A 25,000-nucleotide genomic window follows, 5' to 3' on the forward strand; every position below is an offset into this window, starting at 1 on the left:
CGGCATGGAGCAGTGTCCTGCTGGAAAAACCAATCCTCAGAGTTGGGGAACATTGTCAGAGCAGAAGGAAGCAAGTGTTCTTCCGGGACAACCTTGTGCGTGGCTTGATTCATGAGTCCTTCACAAAGACAAATCTGCCTGATTCCAGCCTTGCTGATGCACCCCCAGATCATCACTGATCCTCCACCAAATTTCACAGTGGGTGCGAGACACTGTGGCTTGTAGGCCTCTCCAGGTCTCCGTCTAACCATTAGACTACCAGGTGTTGGGCAAAGCTGAAAATTGGACTCATCAGAGAAGACAACCTTACTCCAGTCCTATATGGTCCAATCCTTATGGTCTTTTGCAAACCTCAGCGTGGCTCTTCTTTACTTCTCATTAATGAAGGGCTTTTTTCGAGCTTTGCACGACTTCAGCCCTGCCCCGAAGGAGCCTGTTTTGAACCGTCCTCGCCGTGCACTTCACCCCAGCTGCCGTTTGCCATTCTTTTTGTAGGTCGCTTGATGTCATCCCACGGTTGTTGAGTGACATTCAAATGAGTTGGCAGTCATCCTGGTCAGTGGAAAGTCGTTTTCGCCCTCTGCCAGTCTGTAGCTTTGTTGTCCACAATGTCTGCTGCTTGACCTTGTTCTTATGAACCGCCGTCTTTGAAATTTTAAGGATGGAAGCAACATGACGCTCATTGTATCCCTCTGCCAGTAAAGCCAGAATTGAACCCTTCTTTTTCTCACTCAAAACGTTTCTTTTCAACTCTTTTGGCATGGTCAATAGTTATTTTTTTGATTCCAATTACTTTTGAGGTACTACTAGCACTGTTTTTGCCATCCAGCTGGTCCTATTGCAAGAGGATAGTGATGACCACAGCAGTGGTTTTTATACTTTTCCTTGTTAAATAACATTCGGTTCAGGTGATCACCGCATCAGGACCTCACCAAGTAGAATGAGGTGTGCCTGTGTTGGAATTTAACAGACACTGGAATGGAATGGCTGCCATACATGTGGAGATGCTGATTTAAAAAAAATTTGGAGTGGTCTCTTTTTTTTCCAGAGCTGTAAATATTGTTACGAATTTGGAATTCGATTGCACACAACATACAGGTTCCATTAGTCAGCTATGGCGATAAGTGCTTGTTCCCTAGATAGCTCACCTTTCATTGTATAAATGTTCAGAAATCAATTCGATGAGCTGCGGATCGATTTAATAGTTAGGGAACGAACAATGGAGACATCCATCCCCCTCTTCTGCGAATAGGAAGAACCCTGCCGTCCCGTGACTCATGGTGTCAACAACTCCCTCCCACCCGTGGTTGAGCGGGGGAGGGGGGTGGATCACGAGGGCATAAGTCATGCCTGGCGTGGAGGAGGGGGGGCGGAGAAGGATAAGAGATCTTTTTCTTTTGTTCAAGGGCAGAGTTGGAGAAGGGAGTTGAGTGGAGTCGTTCAGCAGACCGTCGGGTCCTGCTTGGCTTGCGTTAAGGTTGAGGCCTTCGGAAGCTTTTTTGCTTTGGCTGACTCAGTGAGCTTCGGCTGAGGCCTGACTCGGGAGGAGGCTTTTTGGAGGCTCTTTGCTTTGACGGTTCAGTGAGCTTCGGCTTCTGCTTGGCTCGAGAGAGCTTTTTGCTTCAAGCTGCCCTGTTTGGAGGGAAGTTAAGCCGGTCACTCGGCTTGGGCTGCGAGTGGTGGCTTCTTCTTCTTGGTCCGTGGAGCACTTCGTTCTCCATTTTGGTTCCCGGCTTGGTGCGACTCATCAACTTCTTCGTGGAGGTGGTTCCTCGGGGAAGCGACGCATCGACGGGAAGGATCGGTGCCTCGTCTCACCAGCACGTGTTGAGAAGCGCGGGAGGTGGTTCCTCGGGGAAGCGACGCATCGACGGGAAGGATCGGCGCCTCGTCTCACCAGCACGTGTTGAGAAGCGCGGGAGGATTCGCGGGAGCTCGGGAAGGATTGCAGCTCACAGCGATTGGATCCAGCTCGCTCTTGCTGGAGCCCGGGTCCGAACAACTTGAAGACCACACGAGGTGGAGAGGTTTGAGATAGGTTCTGAGTTTCAGCTCACCTGTCCTCCGAGCTGGAGATCGTTATTAAAGGCCTCTGCCACCATTTCTTGGGTGTGTGTGTGCGTACGTGTGTCCGTGGGCCCGTCTAATAAGTCGGAACTGCTGTTGAGTGCAAGTGACTGTACATAATAAGTAGACGGTTGTAGTTATTTTGTCGTGCTTTTGTTGCTTGTATAATTGCATACGTGTTTTGCCTTGTTCAATTGCATTCGTGCTTTATTATAATAAATGTCCTTGTGTGAATGTAAACCTGTTCGTTGCGTCCATTCCCTCATTGAACTGCCCCATCTTGCACTCGGAATATAGTTGGTTTTTCAATAGCCGGTAAAGTGATCGGGTCCAACGGGACTGCGCGATCATACCCCGCTCGGTTATCCCAAAAGGAAGCGAGCTGCTTAAGCGGCTCGTTTCCACACAGTCCCGTTGAGGTACAATCTCTCGGTAACCTACCCGCGCGAATAATTAGGTAAATCTAAGATTTGGCGATCGGATCCTGTAGTGTGCGGGTCGAGTGCGGACAAGGTTGTGGTGTGGTTGAAAACACACCCATGGCTGGTTTCCGGTATTGATCCGGAAAGCCGTGACTGGATTGTCCGTTCGGTGGGCGAAGCGGCTGCTATTGGTTCGACGCGGTCTTTCACACGCTGACGGGCGGGAATCTTCAACAATATACACACACATACACAGTGGACAAAAATAGCCTGGTGTTGGCGCAGTGGTTAGGGCAGCGGCTTGGGATCCAAAAGGTCCTGAGTTCAAGCCCCGTTGGGCCACTGAATTAATACACCAGGGGGTTGACTCAGCCTGTCATCCTTCCGAGGTCGGCAAAGTGAGTACCAGTGTACTGGGCCGGTGTATACCCTGGTTAAAATAGGTGTACCATATCCCTGTGTCGTAAGAGGCGACCAGGGTTGCGTCAGGAAGGGCATCCGGCGTAAAATATGTGCCAAATCACTATGCGGATCATACGAATGATCCGCTGTGGCGACCCCTAACGGGAGGAGGAGGAAGAGGAAGAGGAAGAGGAAGAAGAAGAAGAAGAAGAATACACAGTGGACAAAAAAATGGAAACACCTAGGTTAATGAGGGACACCAAGCAACAGCTTGTACACAGATGTGGCGCATGTGATTATTAAGCAAATAACATCCCAACATGCTTCGGGTCATGCACAAAAATGCTGCATCGGCCTGCTTGCCTATAATTATGGCAAGCATGGCTACAAGAGGAGACCCCCAATGCCCCCCTCCACAGAACACGCATGGTCGAGCACAACACTAATGTTATCCATATGTCATGGCCTTCTCAGTCATCAGATCTGAACCCAATCGAGCATTTCATGGGATATTCTGGAATGACACCTAAGAGAGTGTTTTACACCTCCATCAAACAGGTGTGAGTTGATTGACTTTCTCGTGAAAGGATGGTGCCGCATCCCTCCTGCAGAATTCCAGGTGCTGGTGGATTCTATGCCACGGCGCATACAGGCCGTACTGGCTGCGCATGGTGGGCCCAATGCCCCATTAAGTGACTTCACATTTGTGCTTCCATTTTTTGGTCCACTACCTGTACATATGCTGTTCATCATGCTGTACATACCTGTTCCTGTAAACCTCCACGAATGGTGAATAGTTTATAAGACTATGTGATACCCTGCCGACTCTCATCAGCTCAAACTGCACTCAAACTCAATTGAACAGGACTACCACTGAAGCTAGACAGAAATGATCTCGGAACGAGACCAGTACTCAAACAGAACTGCACTGCACTGGAAAGGAACTGAGACCAACTGCCAGGCTCAGGTGCATTTACTACCCTGGTAAACTTTGGCACCACCATTTTGGGTGATGCATCCCTCTCATTGGCCTTCCACTTTGCGAGCGTGCCATCATCTGAGCCATCAAAACAAATAAATAAAACATCTTACACCAGTTTGGGGCTCTGCAACCAATCTCGCAGCCATGGCCTGTGGTCCACTGGCCAAACCAGTGCAACCAATACTGTCTCCTTTTAAAGCACAATGCATCTTCCATGTGTCTAAATGCCCAAGTCCTCACCCTGTCGCAGCCCAAAACAGGAGGTTTTTAAAAAATAAAATAAAATAAGTTTTTATTTTTATTTTTTACACAGACAATCTTGTCCCTCACGATACCATCTATAAATTACATACACTGCCTCCTCAGCATCACGTTCAACATGACGACTTGCTCTGACATTTTCCATGTTTACAAGAGAAAATCTATGCTATGCGAATAACACAGGCCTGGTGTTGGCTTTATGGTTAAGGAGGCTGGCTTAAGATTTTGGATGTTGGGTTTGAGTCCCTGTCCGCCATTTAAATAAGACCAGGTGGGTTGACTCAGCTCGTCATCCTTCCGAGGTCGGCAAAGTGAGTACCAGCTTACTGGGGTAATAAGCCATTCCAGCATCCTGTGTTGGAGTGGTGACCCATCCAGGATTGTACTCCTTAATCAAAATAAACTGCCTCGACAACCCGATGCAAAGTGATATGCCCATAGACTCAGCTTCATCACGATAGATTCAAATGATCTTGAAAACCTTGGTTTCCGTGGCATCAAGCTGAGCAAGATGTGAGGCAGGGGAGCTAGCCCAGATGGGACAGCGTAATACTCCATCAAGCTGCGGATGAAAGCCTTGTAGGTGGATAGTTCAGATGTGCCAAGGAAGGACTTTGCATGACAGAAGATGCTCAGTCAGCATTTGGTTTTGGAGGCCAACTTTGAAATGTGGCTTGCCCAAGAGAGATAATGGCTGAGAGTGAAACACAATCGTTTGAGTGACTGAACCTCTTTGAGAAGGCTGTTGATAAAGTAGATGGGAGGGTTTGTCATATGGTCATTTTAGAGAAGGGGGGGGGGGAGAGAAAGAGAAAGAGAAAGAGAAAGAGAGAGAATTTCTCAGGTTTGAAAGACATATTACAAGTGTTTCATCAGTTTGTGAATTTGTCAACGTGAGAGAAGAGCAGTGCTGCCTGTCTGTCAGGAGGAGGAGAGATGTCACAGCAGAGAGTGGAGTCACCAGCCATCAGTAAAGAGATGGAGAGGATTTTCCAGAGTCAGTGAGATCATTGATGAAGATTAGAAATAATATTGGGCATAGAACACTGCCTTGTGGTACTCCAGTTTTGACAGGGAGAGGAGAAGAAAGGGTTTCGTTGAGAGCCACGTTTTCTATGAGAGTGGAGGAAGTCAGTAATCCAAGAGTGGAGTTGGCCTTGGATTCCATAGGCAGACAGTTTGGAGAGCAAGGCAGGATGCCAGACTGTATCAAAAGCTCGAGAAAAGATGTCCGTCTAAAAAGCAACGGGACTGAGCCTGCTGTGTGCTACACTTACGCAACTTGAATGAACGGGTTGCGTCACAGTCTTTCGCAATATTCCAGCAACATATGTGATTGGTGATGGTTGACTGCACTCATTGTGTGATTTTCTACAGGTCGTGCTTTACACGTTGTCTAGTCTGAGCCGTCGCGATATGAGTCGTGAGCAGAAAGCCAATCTGAAGTTTCTTGCCAAGCTTGGCAAAACATCTTCCGAATCCTTCGCAATGCTACAGCAAGTCCACAGGGAAGAAACGATGTCACGTACACGTGCATTTGAATGGCACAAGAGGTTCAAATAGGAGGTTGAAGATGATCCACGGTCTGGAAGACCATCAACAAGCAGAATGGCGGACAACATCGAGCGTGTGAAGCAGATGGCGCACACAGATCGTCGACTCACGGTGCGGATGATTGCTGAGGAACTTTCCTTCAACAAGGACACTGTCTGGAGCATCATCACTGAAAATCTCGAAATGTGCGAGGTGTGCGCAAAGATGGTCTCCAAACTGTTTCCGAGGACCAGAAACAGCAAAGAGTGACTGTCTGTCAAGACATTATCGAGCACCTCGAGGATGATCCAGACCTGCTCGGGAGAGTCATTACTGGCGATGAATCGTGGATATTCGAATACGATCCCGAGACCAAATGGCAGAGTCGTCAGTGGAAAAGTCCGGCATCACCAAGACCAAAGAAAGCAAGGATGTCGAAGTCTAAGGTCAAGGTGATGCTCATCACGTTTTTTGACATCAAGGGCAACAACCACTTCGAGTTTCTACCACAGTGTCAAACAATGAATCAATACGTGTACAAGGAAATCCTCCGGCACCTCATGAGATCAGTCTGGGACAAGAGGAGGGATCTGTGGGAGAACAATGCCTGGGTGCTCCACCATGACAACGCCCCTGCTCACAGTGTCCTGAGCATCCGACAATTTTTGGCGTAGAGGAACGTGCCAACTCTGGAGCAACCCCCGTATTCGCCAGACTTGGCCCCTTGTGATTTTTTCCTCTTCCCCAAGCTCAAGGGGGTGATCAAGGGGACTCGATTTCCTGGTGTGGAGGCCATCAAAATGGCCGTGACGACGGAGCTCCGGAGGATTCTAGAAGAATCCTTTCGTGGGTGCATCGAAGTGTGGAAGAAGAGGATGGACAAGTGTGTGAGACTGGAGGGAAACTATTTTGAAGGGGACAAGCTGTGATTTAAATATATTTTTTGGAATAAAATTTTTGTGCAGTCAGTCCCGTTACTTTTTAGACGGACATTGTATGTCCAGAGAGGCAGTCCTGATCTCATGTCTGATACTGAGGGCCTCCAGCCATTGTTAGGACAGTGGAAGCAGTACGTGCAAAGTAGAGTGACCAGGTCTGAATCCGAATTGATGATCTGAGATGAGGCTATTGGAGAAAAGGAATGATTTTATATGAACTGTCACGGTGGATTCTATAAGCTTGTTGATGATTAGAAGTAAGCTAATTTAGCTGGAGTTAAGAGGATCCATTTTAGCACCTTTTTATGTAATGCTGTGATGTTGGCCGATTTCCAATTTCCCAGCTGTTTATAGGAGACCAGTCCTGAAGTGTTTAAAAAATATATACATATATATACAAATACATGATTGTTGAAGTAGGTCATACTTTATGACCTACAAATCCGCAGGGGTCTGCCAATATGAGGTTTTTTCCCTTCCACCTCAAAACCATTATTGTGGAATCTATGCAATTTTTACAGAGACTATACACATCAAAACAAATAAACAGTTGTAATTGATGAAGAGAAAGAACCTTCAATACTTTTTGGTGTTGTAAGATATAGCAGAAGCAGGAATAGTTTGTTGTTTAACAATGTTGAGAAGTTTTGTCACTATTTCCAAATATTACACAACGAGAAAGCACATGCAAAAGTGTGCATGGCATTTGCTCGACTTTGCGAAGCTATTTTGAGAAAGTGTGAAAACAAACTATGATGCTCAGTGGATCGTTTTAGCCTCCTGGGAATTCCTCAAACACTAATCGGTGACCTGTCCTGGTGATTTTCACTGCTTCATATTCTGAGCATAGACATTCATAGAAGAACTTATTCAAATTCAAATCTCTAGTATTTTTGAAGAAAGTATTTTAGGGGTGGTTATACGACAGACTCAAAATAATTAGTTGTGCACCAAAATATTTTCACCAAGTATGCAAGAATCGTTACAAGTCACTAATAAGAAAAAGAGAAATCGGAGATTGCAGACCCTCGCCAGGACTCGTTTTGTGTGGTGTGCCATGTGGTGTTTGTGTACTAGTGTGTTACATCATTAATAAGAGACATAATTAGAACTGCCACTATATAAATGCATGAAGTGAAGACTGGTTCAGCGATTTCACAGAGGATTTTTGAAGGTTTTTAAAAATGTATTTATTTTTAAACAATGTGGCTGCCAAATCACGTGACCGATGATGTAATAAAAAAATAATAATTTGTTGACCATTTTATCCCGAGATGACCCTCAAAACTTTTCATACTGATCGGATGTGGCGTTCTGCATATGCATTTATGACATCATAACAAAGGCACCTTTGATGTCATAAAAAATCACATTCCCCATGAGGAATACTTGATATGTGTGGTTTCAATTTTTTCCTTGGTGCGGTTTCAAAGATACAGAGGTCCAATGTTTTTCCATTTTTCCAATATGGCTGCCACACCACGTGACCTTTGACATCATAATTATTATTGAAACATTCCACATGAGTAGTCGCACCAATGGTGAAAATTTTGTCTCAATCCAACAAGCGGTTACAGAGAAAAACACGAAAGTTCTGTGCGGACAAACAAACAGACAAATAAACCAATGTCACCCACAGGGTGACCCGTATCTTGCCAAAAGGTGACCACGTGTGACTTCTTTAAGGTCACACTGAGGTGAACAGAGCTGCTATCCACCAGGAGGGACTCCTTGAGGAATATCTGCCTACGAGAGATTCCGATGAGAATCGTTCTACAGAGTAACCATGAAAAATATGCTTTTGCCTCATAACATCACGAAATGACGTCATAATGTCTCAAGCTTGACATATCTAGAAAGCACTCATCGAGGTGTTCAATTTGAGGTACTACATGATATGGTTCTTAAAACTTGAAAATTTGACCTTGGGGTCAAATATGTTTGACCTGAGGCGCTAACCATGAAGGTCAAGGCCAATCGCCACCAAAAATTCATCAGCTGAGCGCCAGACCATGAACTATATTCCCATGAAGTTTGAAGGCGATCCGATCAAAATTACTCAAAAAATAAGGGTTTCGTCGACTCCCCTGATTTGCGACAAAGTCACCTTGACCTTTGACCTTGACCTTCAAAATTTTATGCGCTGAAAGGGACCTCCTATAGGCCTCTGATATGCGAAGTTACAAAAATTTCCAATGATAACTGTGCTCTGCAGAGTGATTTATATGTGATTACAGACCAAAAAATTAAAAAAAATAAAAAACATATGAAGGTCAAGGCAAATCGCCACCAAAAATTAATCAGCTGAGCGCCAGACCATGAACTATATTCCCATGACGTTTGAAGACGATCCGATCAAAATTACTCAAAAAAATAAGGGTTTCGTCGACTCCCCTGATTTGCGCCAAAGTGACCTTGACCTTTCACCTTGACCTTCAAAATTTTGTGCACTCAAAGGGACCTCTATAGGCCTCTGATATGCGAAGTTATAAAAATTTCCGATGATAACTGTGCTCTGCAGAATTTTTTATACGTGATTACAGACAAAAAAAAAAAAAAAACATACAAGCTGACGAACATATCTTGCAAAACTTCATTTTGGCAAGATAAAAACAAACAGACCCAAATGCAATATCCTCTCCTTCGGCGAGGGTAAAAATTCAAACCCAACCAGAGTATGGGTGTCAGAATACATTGCAACACATAGCCCAAAAATTCCAATGATAAAGGATAAAAGCTCACATTTGCATGAATAACAGGGCTGGGTGGAGAGGGCTGGGTGGAGAGGGCAGGGGAGGGGATAGACAATGTTGTACATTTTAGCAAGTCCAAAAACTCCCTGGGTGGGGGCAGGGCAGGGGTGGGGTAAGAAATTCATAATTGTATTCATACCATGTCATTCTTTTAACAGCCTGCGATGTAAGATTCGACCTCCATCCCACACCCCATTTCCCGAGCTGACATTGATCGAACCTCATGTACCGCACCATCATGCTCATGCTGAAATAGCCCGCTCACCCCACCCCATTCATACATGCATGCACATCAAAGGATGAAACCTACAAAATAGCAACATCTAAATTACTGTCCAAGCAGGGAGAAACTGAGTAGTGGAGCTCTAGGTCAAAAAAATAATCATAGCACCCCAAAAATAGACAAGCAAAACACGCTTGCTTATTAAACTGCTTAAATTTGAGTTTCAGATTAATATAATTTCAAGATTTGAAGCATCTGGGGATTATTTAGACTCAGTTGAAAACAAGGCAGCTGAATCATAATTGTTTGGATACCCTGGCCTTCCTTCAAATTTTGTGAAGAATTTACAATATCTTTGCCACATATACACATACATCACCAGAGAGCTGTCAAACCCTTGGAAAGAATGAGCTATTAAGCAACTGCCAAACTGCTGAAGGCAGTCGACTATATATATATATATATATATATATATATATATATATATATATATATATATATATATATATATATATATATATATATATATATATATATATATATATATATATATATATATATATATACATATATATATATATATATATATATATATATATATATATATATATATATATATATATATATATATATATATATATATATATATATATATATATATACAGTGGGGAGAACAAGTATTTGATACATTGCTGATTTTGCAGGTTTTCCCACTTACAAGCACCGAGAGGTCTGTAATTTTTATCAGAGGTACACTTCAACTGTGAAAGACGGAATCTAAAACAAAAATCCTGAAAATCACATTGTATGATATTTAAATAATTAATTTGCATTTTATTGCATGAAATAAGTATTTGATACATCAGAAAAACAGAACTTAATATTTGGTACAGAAACCTTTGTTTGCAATTACAGAGATCAGAGTTTCCTGTAGTTCTTAACCAGGTTTGCACAGACTGCAGCAGGGATTTTGGCCCACTCCTCCATACAGATCTTCTCCAGATCCTTCAGGTTTCGGGGCTGTCGCTGAGCAACACAGACTTTCAGCTCCCTCCAAAGATTTTCTAATGGGTTCAGTTCTGGAGACTGGCTAGGCCACTCCAGGACCTTGAGATGCTTCTTACGGAGCCACTCCTTAGTTGCTCTGGCTGTGTGTTTTGGGTCGTTGTCATGCTGGAAGACCCAGCCACGCCCCATCTTCAATGCTCTTGTTGAGGGAAGGAGGTTGTTGGCCAAGATCTCGCGATACATGGCCCCATCCATCCTCCCCTCAATACGCTGCAGTCGTCCTGTCCCCTTTGCAGAAAAGCATCCCCAAAGAATGATGTTTCCACCTCCATGCTTCACGGTTGGGATGGTGTTGTTGGGGTTGCACTCATCCTTCTTCTTCCTCCAAACACGGCGAGTGGAGTTTAAACCAAAAAGCACAATTTTGGTCTCATCAGACCACATGACCTTCTCCCATTCCTCCTCTGGATCATCCAGATGGTCATTGGCAAACTTCAGACGGGCCTGGACATGCGCTGGCTTGAGCAGAGGGACCTTGCGTGCGCTGCAGGATTTTACTCCATGACGGCGAAGTGTGTTACTTATGGTTTTCTTTGATACTGTGGTCCCAGCTCTCTTCAGGTCATTGACCAGGTCCTGCGTGTAGTTCTGGGCTGATCCCTCACCTTTCTCATGATCATTGAGGCTCCACGAGGTAAGATCTTGCATGGAGCCCCAGACCGAGGGAGATTGACTGTTATCTTGAACTTCTTCCATTTTTCTAATAATTGCGCCAACAGTTGTTGCTTTCTCACCAAGCTGCTTGCCTATTGTCCTGTAGCCCATCCCAGCCTTGTGCAAGTCTACAATTTTGTCCCTGATGTCCTTAGACAGCTCTCTGGTCTTGCCCATTGTGGAGAGGTTTGAGTCTGATTGATTGAGTGTGGACAGCTGTCTTTTATGCAGATAACAAGTTCAAACAGGTGCAGTTAATACAGGTAATGAGTGGAGAATGGGAGGGCTTCTTAAAGACGAAACTAACAGGTCTGTGAGAGCCGGAATTCTTACTGGTTGGTAGGTGATCAAATACTTATTTCATGCAATAAAATGCAAATTAATTATTTAAAAATCATACAATGTGATTTTCAGGATTTTTGTTTTAGATTCCGTCTTTCATAGTTGAAGTGTACTTATGATAAAAATTACAGACCTCTACGTTCTTTGTAAGTGGGAGAACCTGCAAAATTGGCAGTGTATCAAATACTTGTTCTCCCCACTGTATATGTATATATATATATATATATATATATATATATATATATATATATATATATATATATATATATATATATATATATATATATATATATATATATATATATATATATATATATATATATATATTGTGCTTCACCACTTAAGAAGTGATTACGCATAAAGAATGCCTTTGATGCAATTGTTCAAAATTTGGATGAGACAACAAATAGAGGATATTGCGGCTAACCCCATAAGCTGTCCTCTGGACCGTGTACAAGTGATGATTCTTGCGTACTTGTGGGGGGAAAATCACATTGAGAGATTTCACAAAACAAGCAAATCGGTCCAAGGAGAACACCTTGAACTGCCTGCCAGGAAAGGTTGAATTACTCTTATTGTAATTATGAGTTATTTCAACAAGAGTAACAACGTTGATTATCTCAAAGAATATACAATGGAAATAGCAATTGTGAAGAAAAAGATGCAAGGTGACAATGACTGCACAGTATTCCGGAGGACGGATGGAGTCATGGCTGAATGCATCTGCAAGGCAGAAACACATTCGGATGAGGTGTCTATCGTTTGTGGGAGCTGGGAAAGATAGAAATGGTATGTGTATTTATTTATGTTTTTTCAGAAATAGAGAAGGTGGGGGTGGTGGGAGGAGGGAGAGGGGGAGGGTCTGCTCCCATGTCCTGATGACAAAGATACTTGCAGTCCTGGCCAACATGTAAATATTAAAATTAATCTTGCTTGCAGTTATTACTACGACGTGCGTTCAGATATGAAGATCTCTTTAATTCACAATTCCCAAATGGGTGAATGTGAATTGAATGACAACTGCATAAGTTAATGGACAATTCCCCACTCCTCCCAACCCCCCCCCCCTCCCCCAAGACTGTCCAGTCATCATCTGACACGAGACAGCAGCGTTGATCATGTGGGCAGTGTTAGACATGCACTGGAAACTGGCTGTTTTCAACTTGCATGAGCAACATGTTAACATCAAAATTTTGCATCCGAGTAGGTAAACTTGTAAACATTCATCGCCAGCTGCTTCCAGTATGTGGAGTGTCAACCATAGGCATGAGAACGTTTGGACTGCAGTTGGGTGCAGATGTTTAAAGAGAGGTGTGAGGCAGCAACACTGAGCCTCATTCCAGATGACCCCAAACAAGTCGTTCACTGAACATTCAGCGTGTGGAATTGGTGATGAACAATCGCAGAATACAGGGGAAAGAATTGCCATAACCACAGGCATACAAGATGGTTAGAACTGTGCATACGATTTTGCACACCAATCACAAAAGTTTGTCCCCTGGGTGGGGCAAATGCTTTCAGATGAACAAAAAAGCCATAAATTCTCCAGGTTTCTGACCTTTAACAACCACACCTGGATGCACACAAACTTTTGTATTAAGTCCCTCATCTTGGTTCAATATGATGTTAAATACTTGCATACTTATGATTGGATATTGAAAAAAAAATTGTGAATTGTTATATAGTATGACTGTGTAATGTTTGTTGAGGAGCCACATTCATTTTTAAACTCTACTCAACTGTAAAGTTGAGTAAAGTTAAAAAAAAAAAAAATGAAACGAGGGTGACCAATTAAAAATTGTAGTTGGACTTCAAGCTTTGTGGAAAGATTGCCGAGGTTTGAAGAGATTTCTCGTTGCTTCCGGATGTAGAATCATCCAGCAATTACGAGTCGTTTATCAAGGGAGGGGTTTTCATGAATGCTCTTGGTCCAGGATTATATAGATGGGGAAGCAGAATAAAAAGGGGGAGAAATGGGGAGAAGAAACGTTAGCCGTCAGCTCCTTTGCTGTGCACAACACAGTGCCCGAGTGCTGCATGTGTTGCTAGCTTCTGAATGCCCTTGTTAAATAAACGCAAATTTAGACTACACCCACCTGCCAGTTGGACATCAATCGATAAAAGAGCCCTTGGGTTTTTCAACCTAATCACCCCATAACTTGAAGAAACATGCTCCATTTGTCCTTAAAACTGTCGACACCAGGAAAATGGAAACTATCAGATTGTTCCTTTCGTCACATCTCAGTTGCTCATCATTTTATTTGTCAGAAAAATTAAAGGCCACTCAGGTAGGACTTTAAAGTCTTAATTGATATTGGTCACTGGGGGCCAAATCCAGACTGTAAGGAGTGGTAAAGCTGTTCAAAGCCACAGTCACAAATGGAGGTCCATGCAAAACGAGCCATGTGCACAAGCACTGTTGCGAAGAAGAAGCGCAGTTTAGCCAACATCCTTTGGCTTGTGATTGATGACCGAGAAATTTTTGCATGATGCTGTCAAAACATTTCCCTGAAATTCCAATTTTGTGAAAAAGTCCATCAGCAGAAATCTCTTGGTATTCAAAAGAAAATTGAGGCCATGATCTTCAAGCCGGGAGGTTGGACACAAAAATAGATTTGATGGCAATGATTCTTGCATTTCCATTGCATTGATTGCAATTATGTTTAAGGATACTCAGCAGTGAAACGACGATTTGTCACCAGTTATCAGATGAACAATAAAGTGGGCTGAATCACTGCTGAACTATTCAAGAAACTCATGGCATGATGACTGTCAGCTGCTGCTGTCCATTGCAGTTTATGGACAGCTGCTGCTGTCAATAATGAGTACTGAGGTTTTGAGGGTTACATCTTGCTGAGACTTTGGACAGGCTTGATTGTTCACAGATAATGGTGCAAATGCTGCATTGATAAAATTCAGTGGATATTTTTGCAACATGAATGCGGTCATCCTTAATGATTAATGGCTTGACCTGTGCGATGGATTGTGGGTCAGTTGCATTTGCTGTCTGTCCTGACCATGGGTCATCTTGACTCTCATCCAAAACCCTTTTCAAAGGTGATTACGTCTAAAATTTCAGTGTTGCTCTTTTCTTCATTCCTTAAGTGAGAGAAGTTCTCGATAAATATTTACAAACCAAATATTGTGTATTTGTGGGGCATTGTTTAGTTTAGAAGCACCCCCTCTTTCCCCTCCCCATTGTCCGCATGATCAGATCCTTATATATCTACATTGAAACAGGAGGTTATGGATAAGCAATATGGTATGGAGCCATTCTCAATAATCATTATTAATTGTGAGCAATGCACAATACAACGCACCACTAACACCAATCCATCAAAGGCAACAAATTTGGAATGCCACCAATGAAAAGTAATGCCAGATTATGTTGGGAAGAACAACAGATGGGGAGCCAGGGATGATCGCAAAGATAAACCTTCGATGCAATCACTTTAGAATGTGCCAATTAAATTATACATGCAAAAACAAAGTAAAACATTTTTAGTACATCTTAGAATGCTCTGAGATTTAAAAAAAAAACTTGCACCGAGTTTCGTAGCTTACAAAAAAGCCACCCCATTGTCTTGCAGGGCTCCACCAATGTACCCTAAGAGGTACTGAACACGAGTCGACAGGTGCATCAATCAGTAGATTTGTTTTTTCAACTACTATAATTTGGCCGTTGTTACACCAATGGAGGCAATTTGCATGCTGGGAAACGGGAATGAGAAGCGCTGCCTCAAGGCAGCATCAATCGTAGTCACCATGGTGAGCAACTGCCACACTGCTACAGCTACAGGTTTCACAAGCTCACATTTAATTCCAAGAAAACGGTTGTGCTGCTAAATCTTCACAAACAATGATTTTAATTGCAAAGAGGCTCAAACAGCATAAAAGAACAGTTGCTCGTTCTCAACAATGACATATTTTAAAAGTACAGAAATCTGAAAATAACTGAATGATGAATGATGATTGAGGACATGACCAATAATTCGTCTCTCCAATGCAAAAGACGAACTCTTGTTGACAATAAACATATATTAATCTAAGACTTCACAGAACCAGATTCAAACTGGAAGAGTTTTTTTGAATAAGCGCTGAAGAGCTGGTCTTACAAAATCAAAACTACAGATTGGTGACAGCTTTGTTCATTGGCGCTTTGACATACAACACTGCATCTTGTCAAAATGATTGACGGGAGAGAGGAACACTGCATGTGCTTGTCACAAGCAGAGTATGTAAGGCTGCTTTGGCGAGTCGAGTCCAGCTGCAGAAGACATTCAAAAAAAAAATATGCTTATACTGGCCTCGGGACCTTCAATTTAACCTTCTGAGAGGAGAAAAAAAAAGAAAAAAAAGAGAAAAGCATGAGCCACCTCAAAGTGAAATGTAAAGACTTTCAGCAATATGGAACTGTATGCAGCTGAAGGAATCCGTACTGTGATTGATGGCAAATCATTCATTGTGACCAAAGTTGACCTTAGATTAAAAAAAAACCCAAAATATGATGGATAAACTGCAATGGAAATTCAGCACAAGAACCAAAGCAAATTGCTGAACATAGATTTTCAATCTGTAATGAAATTGACTAACTTTTTGACGAGTAAGCCTCTTCCAGTTTCTGGTTCAACACGAGTAGAAGGCACACGCTTCACTCATAGTAAGGTTGGGGCCATCTTACTGGATACCTCCAATGCATTTGATCATCTTGCAATAACTCACAATTTCCATACAATGACAAAGGTATCCATGCGAAACTTTCAGATTTCCTGCAAACTTGCCAGTGTCAACAGCAGGTTGCTTTGGATGGGCTCCACCATACTCTTCTTCCTGAATGCATTCTGTGTGGTCATCGTTGTCCCGTTTTCCCTTTACCTCCATTTTGTATCAATTGACCCTTTGTTCAGTTATATTGCTCCCCCATGAGCCTCAATATCTTTATAATAAGCAAAGGAGAACCAATTGTACAAAAAAGTGGTAATATATAGAAACTTTTTAAAGAGCTGCACTCATAAAATGCATCAAGCGAAATATAATCTATGCTTATCATTCCAAAATGTTTTTTTTTAATAACCAAGTCAAAATGAATGGTCCTGGTGCTTAGAGCCACAGCACTTGGAACATTGAAACAAATAGATCATGAGCAACTGTGAAACCAAATGTTCCTATCACATATAAGGGTTTAGAAGGTCCAACACCCAAATTATTTTCCTCTCCTGCTGCAATTTTACAAGGGCTTGCAAATATATATATATATAAATAGATATGTGCATCCCCAACCCTTCTACAATGGTATAAATCAGGGGTGGGCAATAATTTTAATGGGCAGGCCACATAAGAATTTCGGTATTTTGTCGCAGGTCGCATTATATGCTTTGTAATAAAATTACCTTACCATCGGAATAATTTTCAAATTCATGATGCGTGAACGGTTAATGCCATTAAAGTTTAATGCGTCAAGACATTTTCGCATGATAATCACAGAGAAGTGACTGGTGAGTTTGTGTTTGCCACATTTTCCAAATGTCAGTGAAAGGAAAAGTTTTTTTAAATACTTATGGAATGTAGTCTGTCACACTAAGCATGTGCGGGGTCCGGAAGCAACCAGCGAGGAGACTGGGATGACATAATATGACAAAATAGAGAAAATAAACAAAAGCTTCACCCGATTCCCTCACGGGTTCACGGGCATGAACACAACAAACTGAAATTAATTAATAAATTAATAAACACAAAACAAGAAACTAAATTTAATATCACCATCTGGAAAACGAAATAAAAAGTAATTCATTTCAGGAACTTTGTGCTTTTTTTTTTCTTCATTTAAGCAACCATTTCATGTGATTGACTCGCTTTCTCTTCGTCCAACATGTTCTTACATTTGGCTGCATGTTTGCTCTCAAAATATTGGTTCAAGTTGTATTCCTTGAATACGGTGACACTGGATTTGCAAACTAAGCACAAAGCTTCCCCCCTGTACATCCATAGAGAAGTATTTTAAAGTCCATTCCTTGTTGAACACTCAGCATTCAGCGTCTACTTTTCTCTTCTTCGAATAGCTCATGTTTGTATCCCTCGTCTGAGGTGTGACAAATGCGAATTCCTGCAAAAACTGAAAACTATATGGACAATTTTTGCATGCCTCTCAGGCTAAACAATTGGCTGCTGTGGTTAGCAATATAATCATAGCAAACAATCATCGGCCTGTACCATGCATGCAGACATTGCATTGTTTTCCTGCTGTACAACATTTGCCGACAGAGTAAATTAAAAGTCCCAAAAGGTTATTATTTTGACTGTGTTTAAATAACGATTATTATCAAAACGCAACGGTTTGGTTTTAGTTTTTATGGCGGAATAATACAGTCTGGTCTGGGAGTCATGGTGGGATGGACAAAAGTAATATAATGGCCGGATCCGGCATATGGGCCGTATTTTACCCACCTCTGGTATAGAGCATAACGCCAAGCAAAAACAACAACAACGTCATTATAAAAACATTTTTTCCATTTTCTGACTCACCTAAGGAAAAAAAAATTACTGATGAAAATTTTGCGAAGCTATAAAATATATCGATTTCACAAGTCACCCTTGATTAGTGCATCGTCTTGTGCACACGTGGGTGGTGCAATTATAAACATGTGGGCAAGTGTGTTATTGTAAAATATAAATTAATGATGATCTATCATGTGGGTTATGGTAAGATGACGGTAAACTAGTACTAAAAGGAGAACCATCCATATGTCTGTCTATTTGTGGATCTATATCTGTGCATGCATATGTGTATGTGCGTATGGGCGTATGTGCATGTGTTTACATGTGTATGTTCATGTGTGTGCGCACGTGCATGTGCGTGTATGTGTAAGTACGTGCGTATGTGTGTGTGTGTGTGTGTGTGTGTGTGTGTGTGTGTGTGTGTGTGTGTGTGTGTGTGTGTGTGTGTGTGTGTGTGTGTGTGTGTGTGTGTGTGTGTGTGCATGTCTGTCCTTCTGTGTGCACGCGTGTGTCTGTGCGTGCGTGCCTGTGTCTGTGCACACGCATATGTGTCTGTCTGCGTGTGTGCGTGCGTGCGTGCGTGCATGGATGTGCGGATGTGTGTTCGTCTGTGTGCGTGTTTGTCTCTGTCTCTCTGTGGGTGCATGCTTCATGCTTTATTCCAAAGGGTTACTCCAGTCGTATAATAATAAAAATGGTACCATTGGAAATCTAACAATAGATTTACTTGGAATAAAAATTCCAAATCCATTTAATCACAAAAATGCCAGTTTTAAAAGACCGTCATTCTGGGGTGGAAGAAGAAGAAGCAGGAACAGCTCTTCAATGTAGCAATTCCAATGGTACGACAGCAGGAACCCTTTAGACTAAAGCCATGACGGACACGAAAGGAGAACAAAATTATGTATAGTCCGAGTAAAATACTTCTCGAAGCAATAGAAAAATATATAATAGTACATGGAAGGAGCGCATAAACAACTAGAGTTCATAGATCACGTTACCCCACACAGTGTTCGAATATATTCTTCAATGGAAATCAAATAATGATTTGAAAGTTCTTTTTAAAAAAAATTCCAGAAGTTTACCAGTATTGAAGTAGTTTTATACACCACCCTCATTCAACATGTCCAAATAATGCAAAACTGGAGGTTCTTCAAGGTGACAAGAAGGCAATTGGTGTTCTCCAGTGTTCAAATAAATAATTCAATTGAAATAAAAATAAAGATTGTAAAAGCCGTACAAAAAAAATAATTCCGGAAGTTTACTGCCGTTGCCACATTGTCTATTACACCACCCTATCAAACATGTGAAATTAGTTATTCCTGCCTGTTGTATGTCTCATTTATGACATCTTGAAAAACCAAGTTTCCTGTTTGGAATGATTTTTCATTTTTTGACTGCCAAGCAAGCACAGAGTTGGAAAAAAAAAATCACACCCATGTCCGAAGGAAGTAGTGTAGTTTGGCATTTCCTTCTCATGATGCTCGGCCACTAGAGCTCCCCCTTATGTCAATTCAGCATCTGCACAGCTGAAAAAAAATTTGATGGACGTGCTAAATGCTTTAAAATTATCTCACTCCTCTCTGAGCACGTTATCGGGACAAATTCAGAGACAAAGCACGGTAAAACGGCAGATTTGTTTTCCGATTCATGTTCCGATTTGTGTTCAAAATATAACATTCAATTTTAATTTAAACTGACGTTTCTGGATGGACGTAGAGATGGACAGACATAAACCAATTGCTTAACCCCGCTTTTCGCTTCCCATAGTACGAACAACCATAGCCACCATCACAACAGCACAAACAACTACGTGCTTTAAAATGTCCTTTTTTCATGCGTTTTGCTTCACTTTACATCCTCATTGAGACCCACAGAAAGACGTGCAATATGTTTATGAAATGCAATATGGTGTATTTTGATTAAACCCGCCAGCCGACCGGATAGTAATCTGAAAAATAATTATAATAATAAATGAAAAAAAGCTTTGGATTACATTTCAAGTACCATCACATATGGTAAGGTACCGTGAATCTTGTAAATATATGTGTTTGGGTACAACAGTTCAATTAACTTTGGATTAGTATAGTTGAGGGGAATGACCTGCATAGTGGTGATATCAATTGCCAAACTCTAAATCATTCACAAATAAAGCAATTTGCATCGGATTAGTGTGTGAAGGCAAAATGGATTGACAAAACAAGACTAACAGCAGATGGAATAGTTTTAGTTATGTTGGAAGTTTTCAAAAAAAATTTCCATATCACGTGATTAAAAAAAGACATAAAAATTAAAAACGAAAACAGGATATAACAGTTTTGATTTGAATTTCAACTGGAACAAACTACGGAATTAAAATTAAAAATATTTGTACCTACTGACCCAAACTGATTTGGTCCTTGAAAATGGAAGCAAAGGTTCCCTTTTCAAGGACCAAATTATTTTAAAGGTAATCATGCAATCAATAAGTTTTAAAGTGTACAAAGAAATGAAAAAGAGTCAAAAAAAATTAACTTCCTCTGTTGCCAATTAAATAGCAAATAAGAAAATGTAAATAAATAAGAACCTCCAACACCACATGATCACAAAAAAGGTTACAGCCTACTGTCTGTCACATGATCCTACATCTGTCCACATGATCAAGACAACCCATAACAACATACCTTGACTGTATTATCAGGTAAATGGTACGACGAAAGGCCACTTCGTTTGTCTCAGTTTCATCAATGATGGTCATCTTTTTCTGTTCTTTATCTGCACATACAGCACAAAGTAGGTATTGATCACCAGCTATTCAAACAAATCAAAATAGACCTCAATTTACTCAACATTGCAGATTGAACATAAAATAGGTCTCATTTTCAACAGAAGTAAAAACAATCATTTGCCTGTTAAAGCTCCCCTCTTTAGTGGATTCATTTCAGCAGATTGGCGAATACCTACAGCCATACAAGCTTTCAGTTTGCCCTGGTTAGCACTCAGTGCTAACCTAAACGAGTGAGTCTGTGATCGCAGGTTCAATTTCCATGTACATTGTTTTTGTAGGTATTTGCCTACAAACATTAAAACTATCAAAGTCAAAGTTATAGTTTTCATTTATAAAAACACCAGTATCTTCTAATATTATGATTGTGCCAATAATAGAAATACATACAAACAATCTCTACCATCAGCCTGAAATAATTGTTGCATTTTAAAAAGGCCAACCTCATTCTCATTGAAAAATTAATCATGTTTGGTCCTCTTTCCTGTAAACACACGTCATACAATACGGACTACACATTCAAATCTCAAACTGTAGAATGCTTTTGTTTACCATATAATAAACTGTGTACAAATGCAGAAGCTCCTCCATGTTCATTTTCAATACCAAATACAGAATTACAAGGTTGGTGGTCAAATTACCACAATGCAAAGTGGTCAAATATTAGCTCAAAGCAGCGCTTTAAAAAAAAAAAAACGAATTATACATTGCAGTATATATAGTAACTATTTTTATGCTCAATTAAACATTTCTCATAGCCACCGTTATCATTTAATCAGCCCAAATTAGACAATAAGCCGAAAGGTTCGGCAATCTATTTGAACCAATTTACTGCAGACATCTCATTATGATTTGCCCAATATATAATAAATGAGACTTGTTTCACATTTCTCACTTCCAATGAACCAGCTAATTAGTTAGACCAATTGAAAATGAGTATACAGTGTTTGTCAATGTTAAAGGTGATTTCAAAAATATCTAGCACTGTCTTTAAAAACCAAAAAAATCAAACCAAGGATGCATACACCCTCGATCTTTCTGACCAATGAGTGTTCAATTTAATAGTCATTTATAAAGTCAATTGAAAATGTAAGAATACAATACCAAACAATCTTTGAGGTTTGTGCAAATTAAGAGGCATGTCTCCGAAAAATAAATTAATACAGTAATGGATGGTGTGCTGGAGCTGGTGTGGGAGAGCATGCTCACAATAGAATGGTAAAGAACATTAAACAATATGCCACCTTCAGATTCATCCACTTCATCGTCGTCGTCATCATCAGCGTCTTCTTCATCATCATCATCATCATCATCATCATCATCGTCATCGTTATCAGCGTCATCGTCGTCATCTTCATCTTCATAACCATCTTCAGGTTTAAGCTTAAAATTTTTTAATAAATCTGCAGGGAAGAATTAACAAAGGAAAATGAAAGATACACTTTGAAGCTACAAGTAAAGTAAAACAATTTAAACATCTGCCTCGAGGACATGCAAATGCAGCCGTATATTTTTAAATACAGCCAAAAAAGCTGATTATGCTAATTATTGTAAAGGTTGACTGGGGAACGAGATAAAATGGTACAGTAATCCAGGTAAACAAGTGCAAGCATAACTTCCAGTCCACTTCCTTTCCCACACTGGGAAATATTTAATGATTGTGCAAAGCAAAAAACATGACATGGCTGAATCATGAAAAACCCTCACACTGGTCTATTCCATTTCGAGCATTTTATGAAATGCTCCAAATAACATGAAAACTGCAGCAATGCAAAATATGGAAGCATTTTCTATCGTGTTATACAAATAGGGCTTTTGATTTGAGATTTTCAACAAAATAGTGTGTTATCGGTGACAAGGGAATAAAAACAAACAAACAAAAAATTGAGTAACTCGGCCCAAAACCCATAAAAAAAATTGGACATACGCTCCTTGATGGCAAGGTATCGATCTTCATTCTGCAAAAAATTGTCTTCCTCTTTGAAAATGTCTGCAAAAACAAACATTGATAAAATACATTATTCCTTCAATAAATCATAATCATTCATAGTCGTCAAACATTTTTATGATGCAAAATTATTTGATAAATAGTCATCAAATTTTAAATAACACTCAGTGAATAAAAATTTGTGTTGAACTCTTATTTTGATTTATCAGTCACAAAAACAAAATCGCATGAATTTCAGAAGGGTCTCTGAGTATTCATAACTACTACACACTCCTGAACCACTGGATGGAATGAGTTAAAAACTGGTGATTGTACTTGGGGTATTGTTTTTAGGTTTAAAAAACCCCAAAAAACAGAATAGCATAGCCAGCGTGGTTCGAGAAACCCAATTCTCTCGATGTAAATGTGGATCATATCGTGACACCTCGTGATGTGTCGATATTACGAATCATACTGCAATGTGCCATTTCTGGGGAAATTAACCAATCTGGAATTCTGGGGGAAATCGAACCCATCTATTAGGACAAGTTCTACAAAAACAACAATAATAGTAATATGATGCTAGTGCTTAATAATAACTAAAACGAGAGGGGGAGCACTCGGTAGAGTGCAAAACCTCCGCCGCCAATACTGCTAGGTCACTCAAGTGAACCTGATATCCTATTCATTCAATTTGACGTCAACAGTGCTCAGAGTTATAGTTTGCAACTTTCCCTTTTAACTTTTATATACTTAATTCATTCGTCATAACTAGATTCCTTGAGACAGAAATTGATTTTACGTGGGTATATCCACCTGAAGTTCCAAAATCAGCCGCAATTATAATTTTGGCATGTTTTTGTTGGAAATCACTTATAACATGTAGAAATGCAAAAAAAAAAACATCGAAATTTTGTTGAAAAAGAAGTTGCAATTTTTTTTTTTCTCTAACAATTTTTTTTTGGGGGGGGGGGTTGGAAATCACTTAAAACATGAAGAAATGCAAAAAAAAAGAATCAAATATTTTTTCAAAATGGCCGCCATAGCGGCTATATTGGATTTTGGACCAGGTCCAAAATCGAATGGCATGATCCTTGGACCATACCTAATCCCCCCACCCAGTTTCGTCGAAATCCGTCAAGGAGTTTTTCCTTAATACTGTTCACAAACAAACAAACAGAAAGAGGTGAAAACAGTAACCTCCGATCTTCGATGGCGGAGGTTAATAACAAGAAAATAAATAAATACTGATAAATGCAAAGTCTGAAAAATATTTCCAGAACCGAGAAACTTTGGTCCATGAAAATGAGAGCTGAAAGGAAAAATAAACACAAAAATTAATTCGACAAACGTGAAAAATATTATACTCTGCAACCCCGTCATTCGCGGACCCCTTGTATTCACGGTTTGTAAAATGTGACCTTCTACATTCATGCTTCACATATCCACAGTTTAAAAAATGTGACCTGCTTCTACATTCGTGCCTCACGTATTCGCGTTTTTTGGGGGAGTTGTTCATTTACACTTGAAGGACTGGTCTCCGATATCCACCGCTGCTGATTAATTTAGCCTGGAAATTCTTGCACAGAAACCTGCTCTCTCTTTTGTTCAGATTCATCCCACCTCATATTCAGCTATCTTTTTCCCACCAATGGAAGATTGAATACTGTGCTGAGATAGTTGCTTTAAAATAACTTGCATTCTCCTCCTAGAAGGCAAGTCCAACCGATGGTAACCTCAGATCATTTCAGAGAGCCCACAACAAGTGTGTGTCTACTCTCAGGAGAGTCAGAAAACAACATCTGTCCAATCTCAAGAATGAGCTTTCAAACTTGTCTCCATCCTCTAAAACCTGGTGGCACATTGTCAAGTCCATCTCTGGCGTATTGCTCTCCTTCCCTCACTCCAAATGGCATCACAAACAACTCCGCTCATGAAAAGGTTGAATGCCTCAATTCTGTGTTTGCTTCAAAATCTTGTGTACCTAATCCCTCCCTCTCTGTTCCCATCCTTCCCAGTCACACCCAACTGGTCCTGAATTGTGTCTAATGCACCTGAAAAGGTGAAAGTTTCTGGCAACCCTCCACGCTGACTACAACTGGACAGGAAGGCATCAGCTCACGTGTCCTAAAAACCTGCTCTGTTGCTCTTGTGCTTCCCCTCTCTGCC

The 25,000-nt window shown here is 40.8% G+C and overlaps 1 protein-coding gene across 1 annotated transcript in view; it reads right to left on the minus strand.

The window, feature by feature from the left end:
* The window catches only part of CWC22 (CWC22 spliceosome associated protein), a 271,938-nt gene that overhangs the window by 176,442 nt on the left and 70,496 nt on the right, over positions 1–25,000 (minus strand). Inside the window, exons 13-15 of the mRNA XM_085869986.1 lie at positions 22,832–22,894; positions 22,149–22,307; positions 20,804–20,894 (exon numbers count right to left, since the gene is read on the minus strand). Coding sequence (XP_085726112.1) covers positions 20,804–20,894; positions 22,149–22,307; positions 22,832–22,894 — 313 coding nt within the window. The remainder of the gene's footprint in view (positions 1–20,803; positions 20,895–22,148; positions 22,308–22,831; positions 22,895–25,000) is intronic.

Source organism: Eptatretus burgeri, chromosome 2 (genome assembly GCF_056783735.1).
Source record: "Eptatretus burgeri isolate ZD-2024b chromosome 2, Ebu_testis_v1, whole genome shotgun sequence".
Taxonomy (NCBI): Eukaryota; Metazoa; Chordata; class Myxini; order Myxiniformes; family Myxinidae; genus Eptatretus; species Eptatretus burgeri.